The following is a 16,020-nucleotide window of genomic DNA, read 5'->3' as shown; positions in this document are numbered from 1 at the left end:
GTTTGACACAAAAGTTGGTCAACATTTATCTTTAACAATAAATCCATTGTGATACAAGTCCCAAAATATTTCTTGAGCGATTCTATATCACACAGGGTAGTGCATACATCATAAGATAAGAGACAAAAAACATAAGAGGAAAAAAATTGCACAGAGCATTGTACCTGGTTTGGTGGGTAGTGCTTGTGCGTCCAAAAATATCAAAATCAATGTTAAACCACTTATAGACTTTGTCATGTATTTCAAAATATTTGTCACAAATTTCCTTAGGAGTCAGTCCCTCTTCAATAGCCTTAGTCTCAGTCGCTGTACCATATTCATCAGTACCACACACATACAATACATTGTAGTTCCTTTGACGGCAATACCTACAAAAATCAAATACATAAAAGAATACGGGGTGCTTAGTGCTATAAGCAGAGGAAGAGAATTAGGCCAATTACAGTCTTTAGTGGTGGCGAATTTAAATTGGGAATGAGATTTTTCATAATGGCATGGAGGTTGTTTAGTATCAAATCGCCAAATTTTATAGCACTTCCAAAACTCAGTAATCAGTACCACACAGCCTATACACTACAATGCCTACAATGGCCCAACCAAATGCAGGAGGTCAAGTATTGAGAATTATAAACCATGTTCATTTTTATACATACCTAGCAAAAACATCTCCACTGAGAACACACCCAATTAAATTGCCAAGGTGAGGAACATTGTTCACGTAAGGGAGAGCACTAGTCACTAGTACATTTCGCTCACCAGGGACTGGAAGTCTATTATAATTATATAATCACATCATACCAAATTAAGGTTAAGAATACATTGGCTCGGGAGGTTTTGCACGGAAGCACTTTACAACGTAACTTGCATCATTCCAAGCAGCGGCAACAGGGCCCTTGAAAATACGGGAAAACATGAATGGAGTGGAAATTATAATACTTTCAACAATATATCCTTGCTCTCTCTATCCATGCTAAGAAACAACTCTCGTTTTGCGACGCGACAAAGTGACGGAGCGCAGTGCTGCATATAGCAGTTCAGCAAAGTGACCAGTTTGTGGAACAGGTTTAACCCACCCACGCCTGCTAGATGGATGGAGGAGTAGCATAATCTGCAAGCTAGCTGCTCTGCTGCATGCCTAGCCGCCCACGCCCTAATCAGGCGTATCTACGGCCCGGCCCACGACCCATGTGCGCTCACAGAAGTCAGCACACTGGCTGTGAGCCTGTGACTACTGACTAATGGAGTAATGGCTTTACTCTGATGGATCCAATTAGTTATGTGGGCAGTTTATCTGTACTACGCGTGCACATTAGTCACAGCCAAGAAACTGGTCACAGCCAAGCCATTACTCCATTAGTCAGTAATTTGCTTTTACTTTAAATTTCATTTAAAATGAAATTTAAAGTAAAAGCAAATTAAATTAAAGTCAATTTCATTTACTCAATTATCTATGATGATGATCCATTCCTGTCTCTAGATGCCTTGCCCACAATCTTTCCTCCATTATTTAGACCATGTGCTTGTGATCAGGGATCATGAGATGTGGTCTGCGAACCCTTGGATTCTACTGGATTTACGGATATAGCATTAATTGTCACGTTATATTAATATTAATTTTAGTAATCATGCAGTCTTTAGTATCATTATTATTTATTACTTTCCTTTTATGTAAAATCAGTCCGGATCGTGAATAGCATCCATCCTGATTCAGATTCCAACTTATTGACTCATTTGACTATGCATAATGATTTCACTATACCATAATAATAAAATCAAATGATTAATAAAATCATCTACATACAAAATATATAATACACTATAGTATATCTACTAAGTCAGCAAGTTCTAGCTAGCAAAAAAGTTATGCATGTACACTGATGCAGGCACACTGCACATTATGCAAATTTTAAAAAGTGAGCTTTTTTGGCTTTTCCCACGGAAATTCTTCACGACCAAAATGACCATAGGCTGCTGTTTGCTGATAAATTGGGCTTAATAAGTCAAGTTCCCTAAATAAAAAAATATTTAACTGATCTAGCACACAAATATAAGTTTTTCTGACTTTATGATCGCTCCTGGTCGAAGATCAAAGTTTTTGTTTATTATTTCAAGAATTTCTTGGTTACTTTTGACACCAGTTCCATATGTATCCACAAAAATTGATAGAGGTCTACTAACCCCTATAGCATATGAGACCTAGATAATGATATGCAATAGAATCAGTTACATATTGTCATGACATTATTATACTTGAACAATGACCCTTTTAGCTAAATCTGATGCTACAATAGACTTAGCAACCCAACGAGCAGCATAAGCACCTGAACGATCAACCTTTGTAGGGTCTTTTCCGGAGAAAGCACCACCTATAATTTTTGTGAAAACTATGAAAAGCTTGTGAATGGTATATTGACCTCCATGACCACCCCATCCTCCATATGTATCAACAATAATCTTTCGGCCAGTCAAACCAGCATCTCCCTATTACAAATATAAGTTACATAGTAAAGTAGGCAAAAATTTACTTGTGGACCACCAATGACAAAAGCTCCAGAGCTTTGCAAATGATATATAGTATTGTCATCCAGGTATTTTTCAGGTATGACACTCTATATGCACATATAATAAATGAGAACTTACTCTATATGACTTATACTTTGACAACAACATCTTTCAGGTCTTTTCTCATCTCTTCATTAGTAACATCTTCTGAGTGTTGGACACTGATAACAATTGTATGCACTCTAAGAGGTACACAAGCACCATCCTTTATGACATATTCAACTGTCACCTAAATATATATATATTATGTAATGACTATAGCAAACAATAATGAAAAAAGCCAATGTGCACCTGAGCCTTAGAATCTGGCCTAATCCAGGGCAAAGTCCGATTCCTCCTACATTCAGCTAGTTTTCTTTAAATAGATTATAACTTTTGTACATTATAGCCTGTTTGTACTAACTTGTTTAAGTTATGGGACCAAACAACAGTCACTGGCATGTGTTCAGGTGTTTCATCTGTGGCATATCCAACCATCATTCCCTATTGATGGGTAAACATTATATGAAAAGTTTTGAAAACCTGAAAAAATCAATAAAGCTTTGGGAAATTTAGACCATATAGGTGGCGGTAGGGTTGCGCATTATCATATATACTATGATGGACTCGGTGGTAGGAAAGTGCAGGTAATGCAGGCATAAAATTGAGAATACAAAAATTAGATCTAGTTGGGAAATACCTAAAAAACAAGTTACTAGTGGCATAAAAGACAAAATATCCTAAATTTAATGGTTACAGAAATCATTGCATAATGCCTAAATTTTTTAGCTGCAGCATTTTTGAAGTTTTAAAACCATTCAAGATCAACAAAATTTTTTGAGTTTTCACTTCGGCTGCACCTTTAGACCATACATTAATGCATTCAAGTTATTATTAATTCTTGCTATAATAATGGATGTTTTTGGTTTGTTTTGAAGCATATTTGAGAGCATAAAGTAGTATTTTTGAAAATAAACATGACTTCTTATGAGTTATACTGCATCAAATAATTTAAGCATCAGTGCATGAGCAGCAATGCCCAACCAAAAATAATAACATCATTTTCAATCATAAAAAATTATTATGGCTAGCAAGAGATCCTATTTTTTGTCAATAAGCCTTCCAAGAGGACTAGGACTAGTACTAGTACTTTACACTTACAAATTGGATAGTGCTTTACAGATTTGAATACGCCCAATTGGCCAAAACACGCAAGAGGGCGTGGTCATATTGCGGCGCACTTCGCCATGACTTTTCGCATTATTTTTCTTACCCCAACTGCTGTTGCAATCCTGCCACGAGACCTAAAGTTTACCAAAAATAGAGCCTACCATTTTTCAACCATTATGAACATGGTCAATGGCACCGATGTGGCCACTGACAAGTTTGCCAATAAAAAAAGCATATTCATCTAGCTACACAGTAGCTGGGTTACATATTCACTTAAATCATAGATATACAAATATTTGTATATCTATGCTTAAATTGAGCTAACTTATGCAGCATATAGGCACTGTATGCAAGCACATATATACCTGATCTCCAGCACCAACGTCTTCGTCTTTTCGACCTTCATGCACACCTTGAGCAATATCTGGACTTTGCTGCTCAATAGCAACAAGAACATTGCAAGTTTTATAATCAAATCCTGCATAGTTAAATGTACAAGTTTTGTTATGGCATAGTAGTCTGTGCATTTGGATATAAAGATTGCACACGTTTACTTTACCTATATTTGAGTCATTGTAACCAATCTTTTTGATTGTATCCCGAATGATGGTTTGGTAGTCTAAAACAGCCTTTGTAGTTATTTCTCCAAAAACAAGAATCATTCCAGTCTTTGTGGCAGTTTCTGTATATACCGGTAGTCATTAATTACAAAGCTATTTAATAAAACAATGATGCATACCGCAAGCAACTTTGCTCAATGGATCTTGCTTCAGACAAGCATCCAAAATAGCATCAGATATTTGGTCACACATCTTGTCTAATATAAAAAGATGTCTTAATAATTCATGCACAGAGCTATATTACCTGGGTGACCTTCACCAACACTTTCAGATGTAAATATAAAATGATCATTAGCCTTGTCCATTTTAATTAGCTATAGTCTCCACGGCAGCTCCTAATTTTTGATGCACTATACTTTGTGTGCAGCTAATGTATAAATATATACAAGCAGTTGCATGTATAGCAGTTCAAGGCCAGTTAAACTGGATAAACCAGTAAAAACTCGACAAACAGGTAAAAACTCGATAAACCAGTTCATCCAAGGAGATTAAGAATCTGCTGATGTATGTTGACACTAAAATTACAATAACTGTCTTGAGAATTGAGAAAAGTCAAGCATAATCATATTTTACTAAGAAGTGCATTACGTCATTCACATGTATCCCATGAATTGAAATTTAAATGAAATTTAGACACACTATTATAGCCAGAGAATCTGCTAATGTACGCTGACACTAAAATTACAATAACTGTCTTGAGAATTGAGAAGAGTCAAGCATAATCATATTTTACTAAGAAGTCCATTACGTCATTCACATGTATCCCATGAATTGAAATTTAAATGAAATTTAGACACACTATTATAGCCAGAGAATCTGCTAACGTACGCTGACACTAAAATTACAATAACTGTCTTGAGAATTGAGACGAGTCAAGCATAATCATATTTTACTAAGAAGTGCATTACGTCATTCACATGTATACCATGAATTAAAAGTTAAATGAAATTTAGACACACTAATATAGCATTTGCTTTATTTCTATCAAAACTATAGTCAGCCTGCTTAAAATTATAGTAATTAATGACCACACAAATCAACAAGTGTCATTTCCAGAATATTTCTTTTTCAAACCCAAAACTTGTGAGTCTTCAAGTTTCACAAAGAGAGGGAAAGGCTACAATAAGATAAAAACCATTAAAAAGACTATATTATATATACCTCATTGATCTTGTGACCAACTGCAAGAAAAGGGGCCATTGCTTCCGGAATGGCAATACAATTCTCCATAACCTGCCAGAATACAAACAGATGATTCTAATGTTATTATAATAGTAAAACTGACATTCAGTTGCTTGAGTATGTCGCTCCCTGCAGATGGCATAAATGGGTAAAGCAGTATACACAAGAGGTAGACTACATTTGTACTTATACCAATTATACTGTCAGCTCTCAACCTAAATTTTTTCAGTCAATTAATTCAATATAAATTTATACTTCACTTGTCTGCATTGTTGTTCAATTTCAGTAACTTCCATGGCTCTCCTGCCTGCAAGTATCCATTGCCAAGTTTTGAAATGCTTAGAATACACTTCAGTCCATCTCGAAGCTTACACTTTTCCATGTTCTCTATGTAGTTTTGAAGTTCAACATTTATTTGCTCTAAAAAATGGATGTCTCCATCATTTGGAAAAACAGGAGGCATAACTAGCTCGTAATTTTTCCCCAAAAAAGTGAGAGTTCTATATTCATTTACATTAAATGAAATCTAATAGTTATAATAGTCAAACCTGTTAATAAAGTTTCCAAGGTTGTTGACAAGCTCAGCATTAACTTTAATGGCAAAGTCGGACCAACTGAAAACAGAATCTTGAGTTTCTGGCCGAACAAGCAGCAGATAAAATCGAAACACATCGGCCGGAATACCGGTGTCAATCGCATCATTACCAAACACACCAACACCACGGCTCTTAGAAAACTTCCCATCCTCATAATTTAGAAACTCTGTCAATGGTAAATGTAAATGATGGTTATATATTTAGCATACATGTGTACCTGTAGATGAAATGCTGTCAAGAAATGTATATGGCTTTTTTGTTCCAATCAAAGAAGCTGGAAACACAACAGTGTGAAAAGGAACATTGTCTTTAGCCATAAACTGGTACAATTTGACCTACAGTTTATGCATAATGCTACATCAAATATAATTATCATATCCATATACCTCATCAGGATTTTTCCACCATTTTTCCCACTCATCAATGTAGCCAGCAGTAATTGATATGTACCTGTTATGCATTGCATGGTACCATCATCATGATACTGAGTCTGATATAAGCTTACCCAATAGGTGCATCAAACCAAACGTAGAAAACTTTATTGGTATAGCCATCCAAAGGTACTGGCGTTCCCCACTTCAAGTCACGACTTATGCATCTTCGATTCAAACCATCACGTAACCAAGTTGAAGTAATGATCTTAGCATTGTTGGACCATACCCCTTTATATTGCACTAAAGTATATATAATGCAAGTAATAGTGTTAATACCTTGATCAGATGACTTCATAAACAATTCATTGACGGGGTCTTGTAGCTACATGCATAATACAATGCTTATACAATTATGATAATGAAGCAAACCTTAGCTAGATCAAGAAACAGATGGTTTGAAGTCTTTATGCAAGGCTCGCTAGAGCATAATTTGCACTTGGGAGACTTCAAATTAAACAAATGCAATACATTAAGTTGTTTTAAAAATGCTACAGTTCAATTGCTTACCTTGAGCTCAATGGCATTAATCAGGTGTCCACATTTATCACACTGGTCCCCACGTGCACCCTATATAATATAATCATAAAATAAGGTTGGATGAATTATATACAAACATCAAAAGAGCAAAATGGGCAAATGCCTTCTACAAATCTGTCTGCCAAGAACCTATACATAATATACATATTATTTGAAGTTTAGCGATTTATAATACCTATCACATGTTTGACACAAAAGTTGGTCAACATTATCTTTAACAATAAATCCATTGTGATACAAGTCCCAAAATATTTCTTGAGCGATTCTATATCACACAGGGTAGTGCATACATCATAAGATAAGAGACAAAAAACATAAGAGGAAAAAAATTGCACAGAGCATTGTACCTGGTTTGGTGGGCAGTGCTTGTGCGTCCAAAAATATCAAAATCAATGTTAAACCACTTATAGACTTTGTCATGTATTTCAAAATATTTGTCACAAATTTCCTTAGGAGTCAGTCCCTCTTCAATAGCCTTAGTCTCAGTCGCTGTACCATATTCATCAGTACCACACACATACAATACATTGTAGTTCCTTTGACGGCAATACCTACAAAAATCAAATACATAAAAGAATACGGGGTGCTTAGTGCTATAAGCAAAGGAAGAGAATTAGGCCAATTACAGTCTTTAGCGGTGGCAAATTTAAATTGGGAATGAAATTTTTTATAATGACATGCAGGCTGTTTAGCACTGATCAAATCGCCAAATTTTATAGCACTTCCAAAACTCAGTGATCAATACCACACAGCCTACACACTATGATGGCCCAACCAAATGCAGGAGGTCAAGCACTGAGAGTTACAGAGTATGTTCATCTTTATACATACCTAGCAAAAACATCTCCACTGAGAACACACCCAATTAAATTACCAAGGTGAGGAACATTGTTCACATAAGGAAGAGCACTGGTCACTAGTACATTTCGCTCACCAGAGACTGGAAGTCTATTATAATACAAAAAAAATCACATACGAAATTAAGGTTAAAATAGATCTACATTGGCTCGGAAGGTTTTGCACGGAAGCACTTTACAACGTAGCTTGCATCATTCCAAGCAGCGGCAACAGGGCCCTTGAAAATACGGGAAAACATGAATGGAGTGGAAATTATAATACTTTCAATAATATATCCTTGCTCTCTCTATCCATGCTACGAAACAACTCTCGTTTTGCGACGCGACAAAGTGACAGAGCGCAGTGTTGCATTATAGTAGTTCAGCAATGACCAGTTTGTGGAACAGGTTTAACCCACCACGCCTGCTAGAAGGAGGAGTCACAGCTGCATGAGCATGAGCTTATGAGCAATATCTATGCCTCTAGACGTAGCCAACGACCCACGTGCGCTCACAGAAGTCAGAAAATAGAGATGAGGCATCGGATTTCATTGAGAAAGTTGGGACGGAATAGTAAAGAAAGAATGACTCTTTTCAAAAACCTTGTGAGTAATCTTGTCAAACACGAAAGAATTGTGACTACTCTGCCAAAGGGGAAGGAATTAAGACGGATCAGTGACAAAGTATATAAATAATTTTACCCTCTGAAACTAGTGTATTTTCCTATCCTGTAGGTAGTTACTTTAGGAAAGAAAGATACTCCGTATGCTCACCAAGAAGTAAAATGGTGGATGAGAGTGAGTAATTCATTATCAAATGAGAAGTTAATTTTTATTAGGAACCACCTCTTATCGATAAAGTATTTAAAGTCCTGAAGTATCGCTATGAAGAGAGGCCAGGAGGATACACTAGAGTGCTACGTATTCCTAACAGGGAGGGAGACAAGGCTCCAATGGCTGTTGTTGAACTGGTTGATAATCCTTTGCCTCCGCTTCGTCCCTCAAAAGAAGAATATCTCAGACAAAAAAAGGCTCTTAGCAAAAATAAGAAAGATAATGATAAAAAAGTGGTGGTATCAGTAACAAAATAAAAGTTTAAATTTGAGAGGAACATTAGTTTGTAAAATAATTTTACGATGTTGTCATGAAGTATGGTATCCCGTTTGTATTATTCACTTGACCAGATGAATTCTAAATAATCATATTATCATTATTATAATTATTGCGACTCACCGTTGAACAATAATCCTGTGATGTTATTTCAATAGCATCTATAATAATTATAATAAAATACTGACTGAGAGACTATAGAGGTAATTACTTACAATCTGGAGTGGGGACATCGTTAATATCTACTGCATGCACAGACTCGCTGCTCTGGCCTGGCTTATCACCAGAGGAGGACCAGCTCCCTTGATTAATAGGAACAAGACAAAAATCCTATTTAAAATGTATGTGAAGGATTGTTTGCCACATTTATTAGCAAGAATCAGCTTGAAGTTTCTACACAACATAGGTACATGTATATGGCTATATGTATCAGAAAAAATGGAGAATTCTTTTCAGTTTTAATGAAATTTTTTTGGCTAAAAATCCTGGACTTTGGCCCGATTTTGGAGCAACTTTAAAAATTCATAAAAAATCCAATTTTGATCGGAATCAGCTCAAATTTTCTACGTAACATAAGAACATGTATTTGTATCAGGAAAAAATATAAAAATGCAAAATTCTCTCCTAGCCATTTTTGGAAAAATTGGCCTGAGACCATGTACTATAGTACAGGGACTTTGGCCTGATTTTGGAGTAACTTTAAAATTCATAAAAAAATCCAATTTTGATCGGAATCAGCTCAAACTTTCTATGCAACATAAGTACATGTATATATATCAGAAAAAAATATAAAAATGCAAAATTCTCTCCTAGCCATTTTTGGCGAAATTGGCCTGAGACCCTGTACTATAGTACAGGGACTTTGGCCCGATTTTGGAGCAACTTAAAAAATTCATAAAAAATCCAATTTTGATCGGAATCAGCTCAAATTTTCTACGCAATATAAGTACATGTATACGTATCAGAAAAAAATATGAAAATGCAAAATTTTCTCCTTGCCATTTTTGGTAAAATTTGGCCCGAGACCATGTACAGGGACTTTGGCCTGATTTTGAAGCAACTTTTAAAATTCATAAAAAATTTAACTTTAATTGTAATCAGCTCAAACTTTTTACACGACATAAGTACATGTATACGTATCAGAAAAAATATGAAAATGAAAAATTCTCTCCTTGCCATTTTTGGCAAAATTTGGCCCCAAAACCATGTAATAATTATAATAGTACAGGGACCTCAGCCTGATTTTGGAGCAACTTTAACAATTCATTAAAAGATGCTTACACATAAAAAAAAACTAGAAAAAGGAACATTCCTCTCATTTTTGATGAAATGTACATGCCTACATGGCTCCGACCACAGAAAAAACACAGTCACTCCTGGGCTAATTAAAGATAAGCTCATACCTTACTGTGTTGTCTTTCCCACCAATTACCAAGCTCAGCTCTACAGACCATCTGTCTTCTATGAATCTCTATTTATATAAATAAATATAATATTGCCATCTCTCTAAAATTCAACACTCTAAATAAATTAGTACCTAAAAGTACATAATAAATAGTATATTCAAAACAAAAGAAAATATTAAAACAAAAGGAAGCGTTTAATGACTAATTATAATGCTAGTATATATACTAATATTTACCTTCCAATACAGCAGGTGGGACTAATTTAACAGCAGCCATGAATTCAAGCTTCTAAAATGCACAATAAGATAGTAACATTGATTTTTTTAAAACACACCTTTCTCTCCTCTTCCGCCATTGTTTTAAAAGGCGTGGTTTGGGCATGACTCGGGCGTGGCTCATTAACGTGGGCGTTAGTTTGCTAAGTCATCCATTTAGAATGTCACTGTTGACTCATTACCAATGAGTCATTGATTTCTGGCATTATATATTACTACACAGACTGACCCAGACTGTCACAGTTAGTGCACAAACTCTGGTCACTGGCAGACATTGTCACAGGGCCTCAGCTGTTGGCTACCAAAGATAAAATGGACTGCCCTTATCATTCTCAGAGGTGGAGGTCTGTCTTTCAGTGCATTATCAATAAACTGAGGCTTGAAGGAATGACCTATTTCAAAAGCAAACATGTTAGGAATATTCCACAGGTCATTTGCACCTGCCCAGGTAGGTATATCTAAATATTACTGTATTAGCCACTATTTTTAATGTTGATTATTATTGTGCTCTGACCTAATCTACTATGACTAAGCTACAGAAGAATGTTGCCTTGCATTGTGCAATACTTTTGCTTATGCATGCTTTTAATTAGTAAATGCTGAGCTAATATTATTGTTGTGTAGGTAAAAATACGTCAAGTCATGATTGCACAATGCCAGCAATTCCTAGTGACGAATTAGCAAGTTGGTGCAAAGGACTGAAGAGCAACAGGGAACTAAGTAATAAGTCTTTGATTGATGCTTTGTCACGAATGCACATGGCATCTACTGACAATTCTCATTTAATGAATGCTATAGCTTTAGCATATCACATACGTAAAGGTATGTACTACACTATGGGGCGTGGGCTAGTCATATATATATTTAATACAGGTAATGTCAGTTTCCTTGAACCTAAAGTAAAGCCCCAAGACTCAGTTGCTAAGCCTGAGCCACTTACAATTGAAAAAGAATTTTTTATTGACATTCCAGTGGCTCCTACTCAATACATTGGCACACTAATAGGAACAAATGGTACTCATTTGAAAAAACTCTGTGAGACTCACGGGATTAGTAGCATTCACTTGGGAGAGCATACTAAAAGTAGGAAACGTATACAGAACAGTTTCCTATACAATACTCCCGTCAGAGTGACATATACTGTCCCCTTAACTCATGGGAAGCATGGTGTTTTTGAAAGAGCATTGCATGAAAGGGTCAGCATCATCAAGAAGAAGAGAGAGAATCATTTTGAAGCAGTAAGAATTTACCAAGCAATCTTTTTTATATTTATTGATGATTAGACTCAGAAATTCATGAAACATTTGGCTGACAAGAGAGAGGAAAGAAAGAGGCGATTTCAAGCTAAAGAGGATGAAACATGTAAAGATTATTTTGTAATTGCTTAGTAGTATGTTTGTTTAATTTTTACAGATGAGTATACAGATGTAAAGGTATTTTCAGCTGGAAATTATTATCAAGGCAAAGGGAAAAGGAATCGCACAAAATCTGATCAGCAAAAGTAATAATACAATAGTAATAATGATATTGATAATAAATCGGCTGATTTTATGTTTAGGAAGGGAAAATTTCGTAATTTACAAGGTGGTCATTGCCTTCATTGCCTGACGTCATTTAAACCTGATGATACACAATGCCAATATCATCCAGGATACATAGGTATAGCAAGTCCTTTGAATGCATGGTCATTATGATTCAAGTGCATACTGCTCTAGTTCTAATACTAGTAGTATCTTGCATTTATTCTATTTGTTGTTATGCTGTCTAGTTAATGATGACCTAGCAATGAAAGTATGGAGTTGCTGTAAAAAGGATCATGAGGATGGCTTGACTCCACAAGAGGAGCATGTCTCAACTGGGTATGTTCATTTTTGTCATATTGAAAAGTATAGTAGCTTGCTTCTGATGAATACTGAAACCATACAACTTGCAGCTATTAGCTTTTTTTTGGTAGCTGTAAACCTCGCTTCATTCCTTTGTCTAATTGCATATTGAGCTGGGACTGTTCTGAAACTGGTATTTTATTATCTTTCCTTTATAGGTGTACTTTTGGTAGACATCTTTGGAGACCTCCTAAGTCAAAGAAAACATCTAAACAAGGCAGTGGCAATAGCATTAGTGAAGATTTAGTTGTGAAGAAATTATTTTAACATAATAGTCTATAAATACAATACAATACATTATAATACAATGCTACCAATATAAAGTGTAACATAACAGTCAAGTAGAAGTATTTTAAGCAGCTATTATTTTTATTGTTGCCTGACAATGAATAACATTTCTTTATAATATTATTCATTAGTGTGTCATGCCAATACTCCATATTCTTATCACCACAGTCAGGTGAGCTTTTATCAGTCATATGAACTCTTTGTACAAACTGTATATTAGAGACAGGCTGGGCTTAGGTATATTACTATAAAAACAGCAGTGTAATTACATGTTCTGAAAGCAAAAAACAACAGAATAAACAAAAGTATAATAGTCAAAGTATATAGTCAATCTGTCTTTATTTTATATTCTCATAGTCGCCTCCTCCTTTTCCTGCTTTACGTCTTATGAAGTTCACCAGAGGCCCAAAGGTAAAAACACATCCATCCTATTGTGTAAAGATAAATTGTAAATGAATATAGCAATAATCTATTATACCTTAACAAGGAATGGTAATGAGAACCACAGTTCTTTCTGAGGAATCATTTCTTTGCCTTCCTTTTCAAATTTCCTGTTCAAAACAACAGCTCCAACAACAAAGTAAGTGATAAAACCAATGAGCATCCTAAATGATTTTATTTATCATGCTTTGTAATGAGAACATTGACATGTAGTATGTACTTACACAATAACCAGCACAATGCCAATTATACCAGGGGCTACACTGCTTTTGCCACTTTTTCCACCACCCCCACCACCACCACCACCTTCAGGTTTAGTAGGAGGGTCACTTGGTATTGAGGAGTCGCCACAACCTCCAGGACATGCACACTTTGTTGTCAAGTGGTATATCTTATAAGGAGAGGCAAATAAAAGGAATGAGTTTTACTAGCTTACATATGTCAAAGAAAGTTCTACATCACCATCAGCAGTAATTGACGGGGTGTCTGCATTCTGATCACATGTTAGATATACTTTAGTAACCCTATATGACATGACATAAACACCAAGGCATGAAATTAGTGAAAAGTCATGTTCTAAAGTACTTATAACCTTGCCCACAATAGCCCTCTTATTACCTTGAATCCTGACCATTGTCATACTGCAAGTAATTATTACCAGTGCTAGAATCAATGTACATTGTTTCAGTCGATGCATCACCAAGCATATAATAATCATAATTTTGAGTTGACTGGCAAGCCTATAAATGTTTTAAATGTACATATATGCCTCACCATAGTGTTACAAAATTCTTACAGCAGTTTTTCCATCACTACAGCTACCAGATCCCTCGTAATACCAAATGCAAGGGTTGTAAGAGTATGTGAATTGAGTGTCTCCATTACTCTGTGGTATGCCGGTGAATCTGCAAGAGTTAAAATCAGTAAAAGTAAAACTAGCTCATGCTGGCTACTTTGCAGTTCCATCAGTGCTTGATATAGAAGATAAGTCAATAGTCCCATCAGCAGTGTCACAGACGCAACCAGGTTTCCCTGATGGAGGTATGCATGGTTGCTGAGCTGAGGAGAGCCCAACCAAAACAAGCTGAAAGAAGACAAAGCCTCTCATCACCCTCTTTGCTTCAACACGCAGATTTAACCACACCCAATATAATAATTTATTATGAATATCAAGAATGCATGATATTTTTTTAGTCAGTTCCTTCTCTGCTTTTGCCAATTTTTGCTTGATAATTTTTACAAGTGAACCAAATGTAAAAATTTACAAAAATAATGCAGTTCAGTTGTGCAAGAACAAAATAAAAACTTTACTGCTTTAGCCGATTCGGGTAATGCAAACCAGAATAATTGCAGCGGAATTAAATAAAAGAATAAAATATAAGCAAAAGTATAATGGTCAAAGTATATAGTCAATCTGTCTTTATTTTAAATTCTCATAGTCGCCTCCTCCTTTTCCTGTTTTACGTCTTATGAGGTTCACTAGAGGTCCAAATGTAAAAACACATCCATCCTATTGTGTAAAGATAAATTGTAAATGAATATAGCAATAATCTATTATACCTTAACAAGGAATGGTAATGAGAACCACAGGTCTTTCTGGGGAATCATTTCTTTGCCTTGCTTTTCAAATTTCCTGTTCAAAACAACAGCTCCAACAACAAAGTAAGTGACAAAACCAATGAGCATCCTAAATGATTTTATTTATCATGCTTTGTAATGAGAACATTGACATGTAGTATGTACTTACACAATAACCAGCACAATGCCAATTATACCAGGGGCTACACCACTTTTGCCACTGTTTTTACCACCACCTCCACCACCAGGCTTAGTGGGAGGGTCAGTTGGTACTGGTGTATCACTGCATCCTCCAGCACATGCACACTTTGTTGTCAAGTGGTATATCTTATAAGGAGAGGCAAATAAAAAGAATGACTTTACTAGCTTACATATGTCAAAGCAGTGTCTCCGTCACCATCGGCAGTAATTGACGGGGTGTCTGCATTCTGATCGCATGTTAGATATACTTTGGTAATCCTAAATGACATAAAGATGAAGGCATGAAATTATTGAAAAGCTTATATTTTCCTTCCCACAAATGGCACTAGTATAAGTATTACCTGGAATCATCTCCATTGTCATACTGCAAGTAATTGTTACCAGTGTCAGAATCAATGTACATAGTTTCAGTTGATGCATCACCGAGCATATAAGAATCTCCACTTTGATCTGACTGGCAAGCCTATAATTAATGCACAATGATGCATGTCAACATTCATGTCACAATTATCCTTACAGCAGCATTGCCATAGTTACAGCTACTATATCCCTCGTAATAGCTAGTGCAAGGGTTGTAAGAGTATACAAATTGAGTGTCTCCATCACTCTGTGGTATGTTACTGAATCTGCAAGAGTGAAACCATTTAGTGCAGTTAAAACTATAGTGCATGCTTGCTACCTTGCAGTTCCATCAGTGTTTGATATAGAGGATAAATCAATAGTCCCATCAGCAGTGTCACAGACGCAACTAGGTTTCCCTGATGGAGGTATACATGGTTGTTGAGCTGAGGAGAGCCCGACCAAAACAAGCTGAAAGAAGATAAAGCCTCTCATCATCCTTTTTGAATTTGCTGCAACACGAACGCGCCACACCCAAAACAAATAATGAATAATACATGATAAATATTCCTTCTGTGCTTATG

The 16,020-nt window shown here is 35.8% G+C and overlaps 7 protein-coding genes and 1 pseudogene across 7 annotated transcripts; 2 read left to right on the top strand and 6 right to left on the bottom strand.

Moving 5' to 3' along the window:
* Positions 1–969, bottom strand: part of LOC100634101 (methionine--tRNA ligase, cytoplasmic-like) — a 2,842-nt pseudogene extending 1,873 nt beyond the window's left edge.
* An 806-nt stretch (positions 970–1,775) lies between these two features.
* On the bottom strand, positions 1,776–4,679 carry LOC100631946 (S-adenosylmethionine synthase-like). Its single transcript, XM_003386101.3, has 12 exons — positions 4,576–4,679; positions 4,451–4,528; positions 4,271–4,393; positions 4,077–4,189; positions 2,966–3,045; positions 2,854–2,917; positions 2,657–2,791; positions 2,526–2,609; positions 2,415–2,481; positions 2,251–2,366; positions 2,063–2,196; positions 1,776–2,009 (listed from the first exon to the last, which is right to left on the bottom strand). The coding sequence occupies exons 1-12, from the start codon at positions 4,634–4,636 to the stop codon at positions 1,907–1,909; spliced, it is 1,158 nt and encodes a 385-aa protein (XP_003386149.1). The 5' UTR covers positions 4,637–4,679; the 3' UTR covers positions 1,776–1,906.
* Positions 4,680–5,231: 552 nt separating this feature from the next.
* On the bottom strand, positions 5,232–8,232 carry LOC100633974 (methionine--tRNA ligase, cytoplasmic-like). The gene is made up of 17 exons (XM_011405257.2): positions 8,200–8,232; positions 8,082–8,155; positions 7,912–8,028; positions 7,428–7,631; positions 7,256–7,345; positions 7,158–7,209; positions 7,051–7,110; positions 6,913–6,987; positions 6,820–6,865; positions 6,615–6,771; positions 6,496–6,559; positions 6,327–6,444; positions 6,062–6,275; positions 5,774–6,013; positions 5,617–5,728; positions 5,493–5,564; positions 5,232–5,448 (listed from the first exon to the last, which is right to left on the bottom strand). The coding sequence occupies exons 1-17, from the start codon at positions 8,230–8,232 to the stop codon at positions 5,368–5,370; spliced, it is 1,809 nt and encodes a 602-aa protein (XP_011403559.1). The 3' UTR covers positions 5,232–5,367.
* Positions 8,233–8,412: 180 nt separating this feature from the next.
* On the top strand, positions 8,413–9,119 carry LOC100631820 (50S ribosomal protein L17-like). Its single transcript, XM_003386100.3, has 3 exons — positions 8,413–8,599; positions 8,651–8,713; positions 8,755–9,119. The coding sequence occupies exons 1-3, from the start codon at positions 8,450–8,452 to the stop codon at positions 9,004–9,006; spliced, it is 465 nt and encodes a 154-aa protein (XP_003386148.1). The 5' UTR covers positions 8,413–8,449; the 3' UTR covers positions 9,007–9,119.
* Positions 8,933–10,814, bottom strand: LOC109581534 (uncharacterized). The gene is made up of 6 exons (XM_019995730.1): positions 10,766–10,814; positions 10,668–10,719; positions 10,429–10,496; positions 9,241–9,355; positions 9,149–9,186; positions 8,933–9,106 (listed from the first exon to the last, which is right to left on the bottom strand). Exons 1-6 carry the CDS (start codon positions 10,784–10,786, stop codon positions 9,047–9,049), a joined length of 354 nt encoding a protein of 117 aa, XP_019851289.1. The 5' UTR covers positions 10,787–10,814; the 3' UTR covers positions 8,933–9,046.
* Positions 10,815–10,858: 44 nt separating this feature from the next.
* LOC109581533 (uncharacterized) lies at positions 10,859–13,030 on the top strand. The gene is made up of 8 exons (XM_019995728.1): positions 10,859–11,154; positions 11,331–11,528; positions 11,580–11,944; positions 11,990–12,068; positions 12,120–12,207; positions 12,265–12,365; positions 12,475–12,565; positions 12,748–13,030. The coding sequence occupies exons 1-8, from the start codon at positions 11,019–11,021 to the stop codon at positions 12,854–12,856; spliced, it is 1,167 nt and encodes a 388-aa protein (XP_019851287.1). The 5' UTR covers positions 10,859–11,018; the 3' UTR covers positions 12,857–13,030.
* Positions 13,031–13,105: 75 nt separating this feature from the next.
* On the bottom strand, positions 13,106–14,467 carry LOC105312531 (uncharacterized). The gene is made up of 7 exons (XM_011405256.2): positions 14,272–14,467; positions 14,115–14,223; positions 13,937–14,058; positions 13,755–13,842; positions 13,543–13,709; positions 13,356–13,482; positions 13,106–13,305 (listed from the first exon to the last, which is right to left on the bottom strand). Exons 1-7 carry the CDS (start codon positions 14,424–14,426, stop codon positions 13,216–13,218), a joined length of 858 nt encoding a protein of 285 aa, XP_011403558.1. The 5' UTR covers positions 14,427–14,467; the 3' UTR covers positions 13,106–13,215.
* A 174-nt stretch (positions 14,468–14,641) lies between these two features.
* On the bottom strand, positions 14,642–15,975 carry LOC105312530 (uncharacterized). Its single transcript, XM_011405255.2, has 7 exons — positions 15,777–15,975; positions 15,615–15,723; positions 15,439–15,560; positions 15,268–15,355; positions 15,066–15,223; positions 14,879–15,005; positions 14,642–14,828 (listed from the first exon to the last, which is right to left on the bottom strand). Exons 1-7 carry the CDS (start codon positions 15,932–15,934, stop codon positions 14,739–14,741), a joined length of 852 nt encoding a protein of 283 aa, XP_011403557.1. The 5' UTR covers positions 15,935–15,975; the 3' UTR covers positions 14,642–14,738.
* Between the last annotated feature and the right edge of the window lie 45 nt (positions 15,976–16,020).

Source organism: Amphimedon queenslandica, unplaced genomic scaffold (genome assembly GCF_000090795.2).
Source record: "Amphimedon queenslandica unplaced genomic scaffold, v1.1 AMPQUscaffold_13435, whole genome shotgun sequence".
Lineage (NCBI taxonomy): Eukaryota > Metazoa > Porifera > Demospongiae > Haplosclerida > Niphatidae > Amphimedon > Amphimedon queenslandica.
This window is presented reverse-complemented; position numbering and strand designations above follow the sequence as displayed.

Coding starts and splice junctions, on each gene's coding strand:
- LOC100631946 (XM_003386101.3), bottom strand. CDS start 4,636: ATGGACAAGGCTAATGATCATTTTATATTTACATCTGAAAGTGTTGGT. Junction 2,482..2,525: donor TTGTCATTGGTGGTCCACAA/GTAAATTTTTGC, acceptor TATTTGTAATAG/GGAGATGCTGGTTTGACTGG. Junction 2,197..2,250: donor CTAAAAGGGTCATTGTTCAA/GTATAATAATGT, acceptor ATCATTATCTAG/GTCTCATATGCTATAGGGGT.
- LOC100633974 (XM_011405257.2), bottom strand. CDS start 8,232: ATGGATAGAGAGAGCAAGGATATATTATTGAAA. Junction 6,560..6,614: donor TGGTTTGATGCACCTATTGG/GTAAGCTTATAT, acceptor AATGCATAACAG/GTACATATCAATTACTGCTG. Junction 5,449..5,492: donor TTGGTCACAAGATCAATGAG/GTATATATAATA, acceptor ATCTTATTGTAG/CCTTTCCCTCTCTTTGTGAA.
- LOC100631820 (XM_003386100.3), top strand. CDS start 8,450: ATGAGGCATCGGATTTCATTGAGAAAGTTGGGACGGAATAGTAAAGAA. Junction 8,600..8,650: donor TAAGACGGATCAGTGACAAA/GTATATAAATAA, acceptor CCTATCCTGTAG/GTAGTTACTTTAGGAAAGAA. Junction 8,714..8,754: donor AAGTAAAATGGTGGATGAGA/GTGAGTAATTCA, acceptor AATTTTTATTAG/GAACCACCTCTTATCGATAA.
- LOC109581534 (XM_019995730.1), bottom strand. CDS start 10,786: ATGGCGGAAGAGGAGAGAAAG. Junction 10,720..10,765: donor TGGCGGAAGAGGAGAGAAAG/GTGTGTTTTAAA, acceptor TGTGCATTTTAG/AAGCTTGAATTCATGGCTGC. Junction 9,187..9,240: donor CGATGTCCCCACTCCAGATT/GTAAGTAATTAC, acceptor TAATTATTATAG/ATGCTATTGAAATAACATCA.
- LOC109581533 (XM_019995728.1), top strand. CDS start 11,019: ATGGACTGCCCTTATCATTCTCAGAGGTGGAGGTCTGTCTTTCAGTGC. Junction 11,155..11,330: donor GGTCATTTGCACCTGCCCAG/GTAGGTATATCT, acceptor ATTGTTGTGTAG/GTAAAAATACGTCAAGTCAT. Junction 12,366..12,474: donor ATATCATCCAGGATACATAG/GTATAGCAAGTC, acceptor TATGCTGTCTAG/TTAATGATGACCTAGCAATG.
- LOC105312531 (XM_011405256.2), bottom strand. CDS start 14,426: ATGAGAGGCTTTGTCTTCTTTCAGCTTGTTTTGGTTGGGCTCTCCTCA. Junction 13,710..13,754: donor TAGAACTTTCTTTGACATAT/GTAAGCTAGTAA, acceptor TCTCCTTATAAG/ATATACCACTTGACAACAAA. Junction 13,306..13,355: donor CATTACCATTCCTTGTTAAG/GTATAATAGATT, acceptor TTTACACAATAG/GATGGATGTGTTTTTACCTT.
- LOC105312530 (XM_011405255.2), bottom strand. CDS start 15,934: ATGATGAGAGGCTTTATCTTCTTTCAGCTTGTTTTGGTCGGGCTCTCC. Junction 15,561..15,614: donor GTAACTATGGCAATGCTGCT/GTAAGGATAATT, acceptor CATTAATTATAG/GCTTGCCAGTCAGATCAAAG. Junction 15,224..15,267: donor GAGACACTGCTTTGACATAT/GTAAGCTAGTAA, acceptor TCTCCTTATAAG/ATATACCACTTGACAACAAA.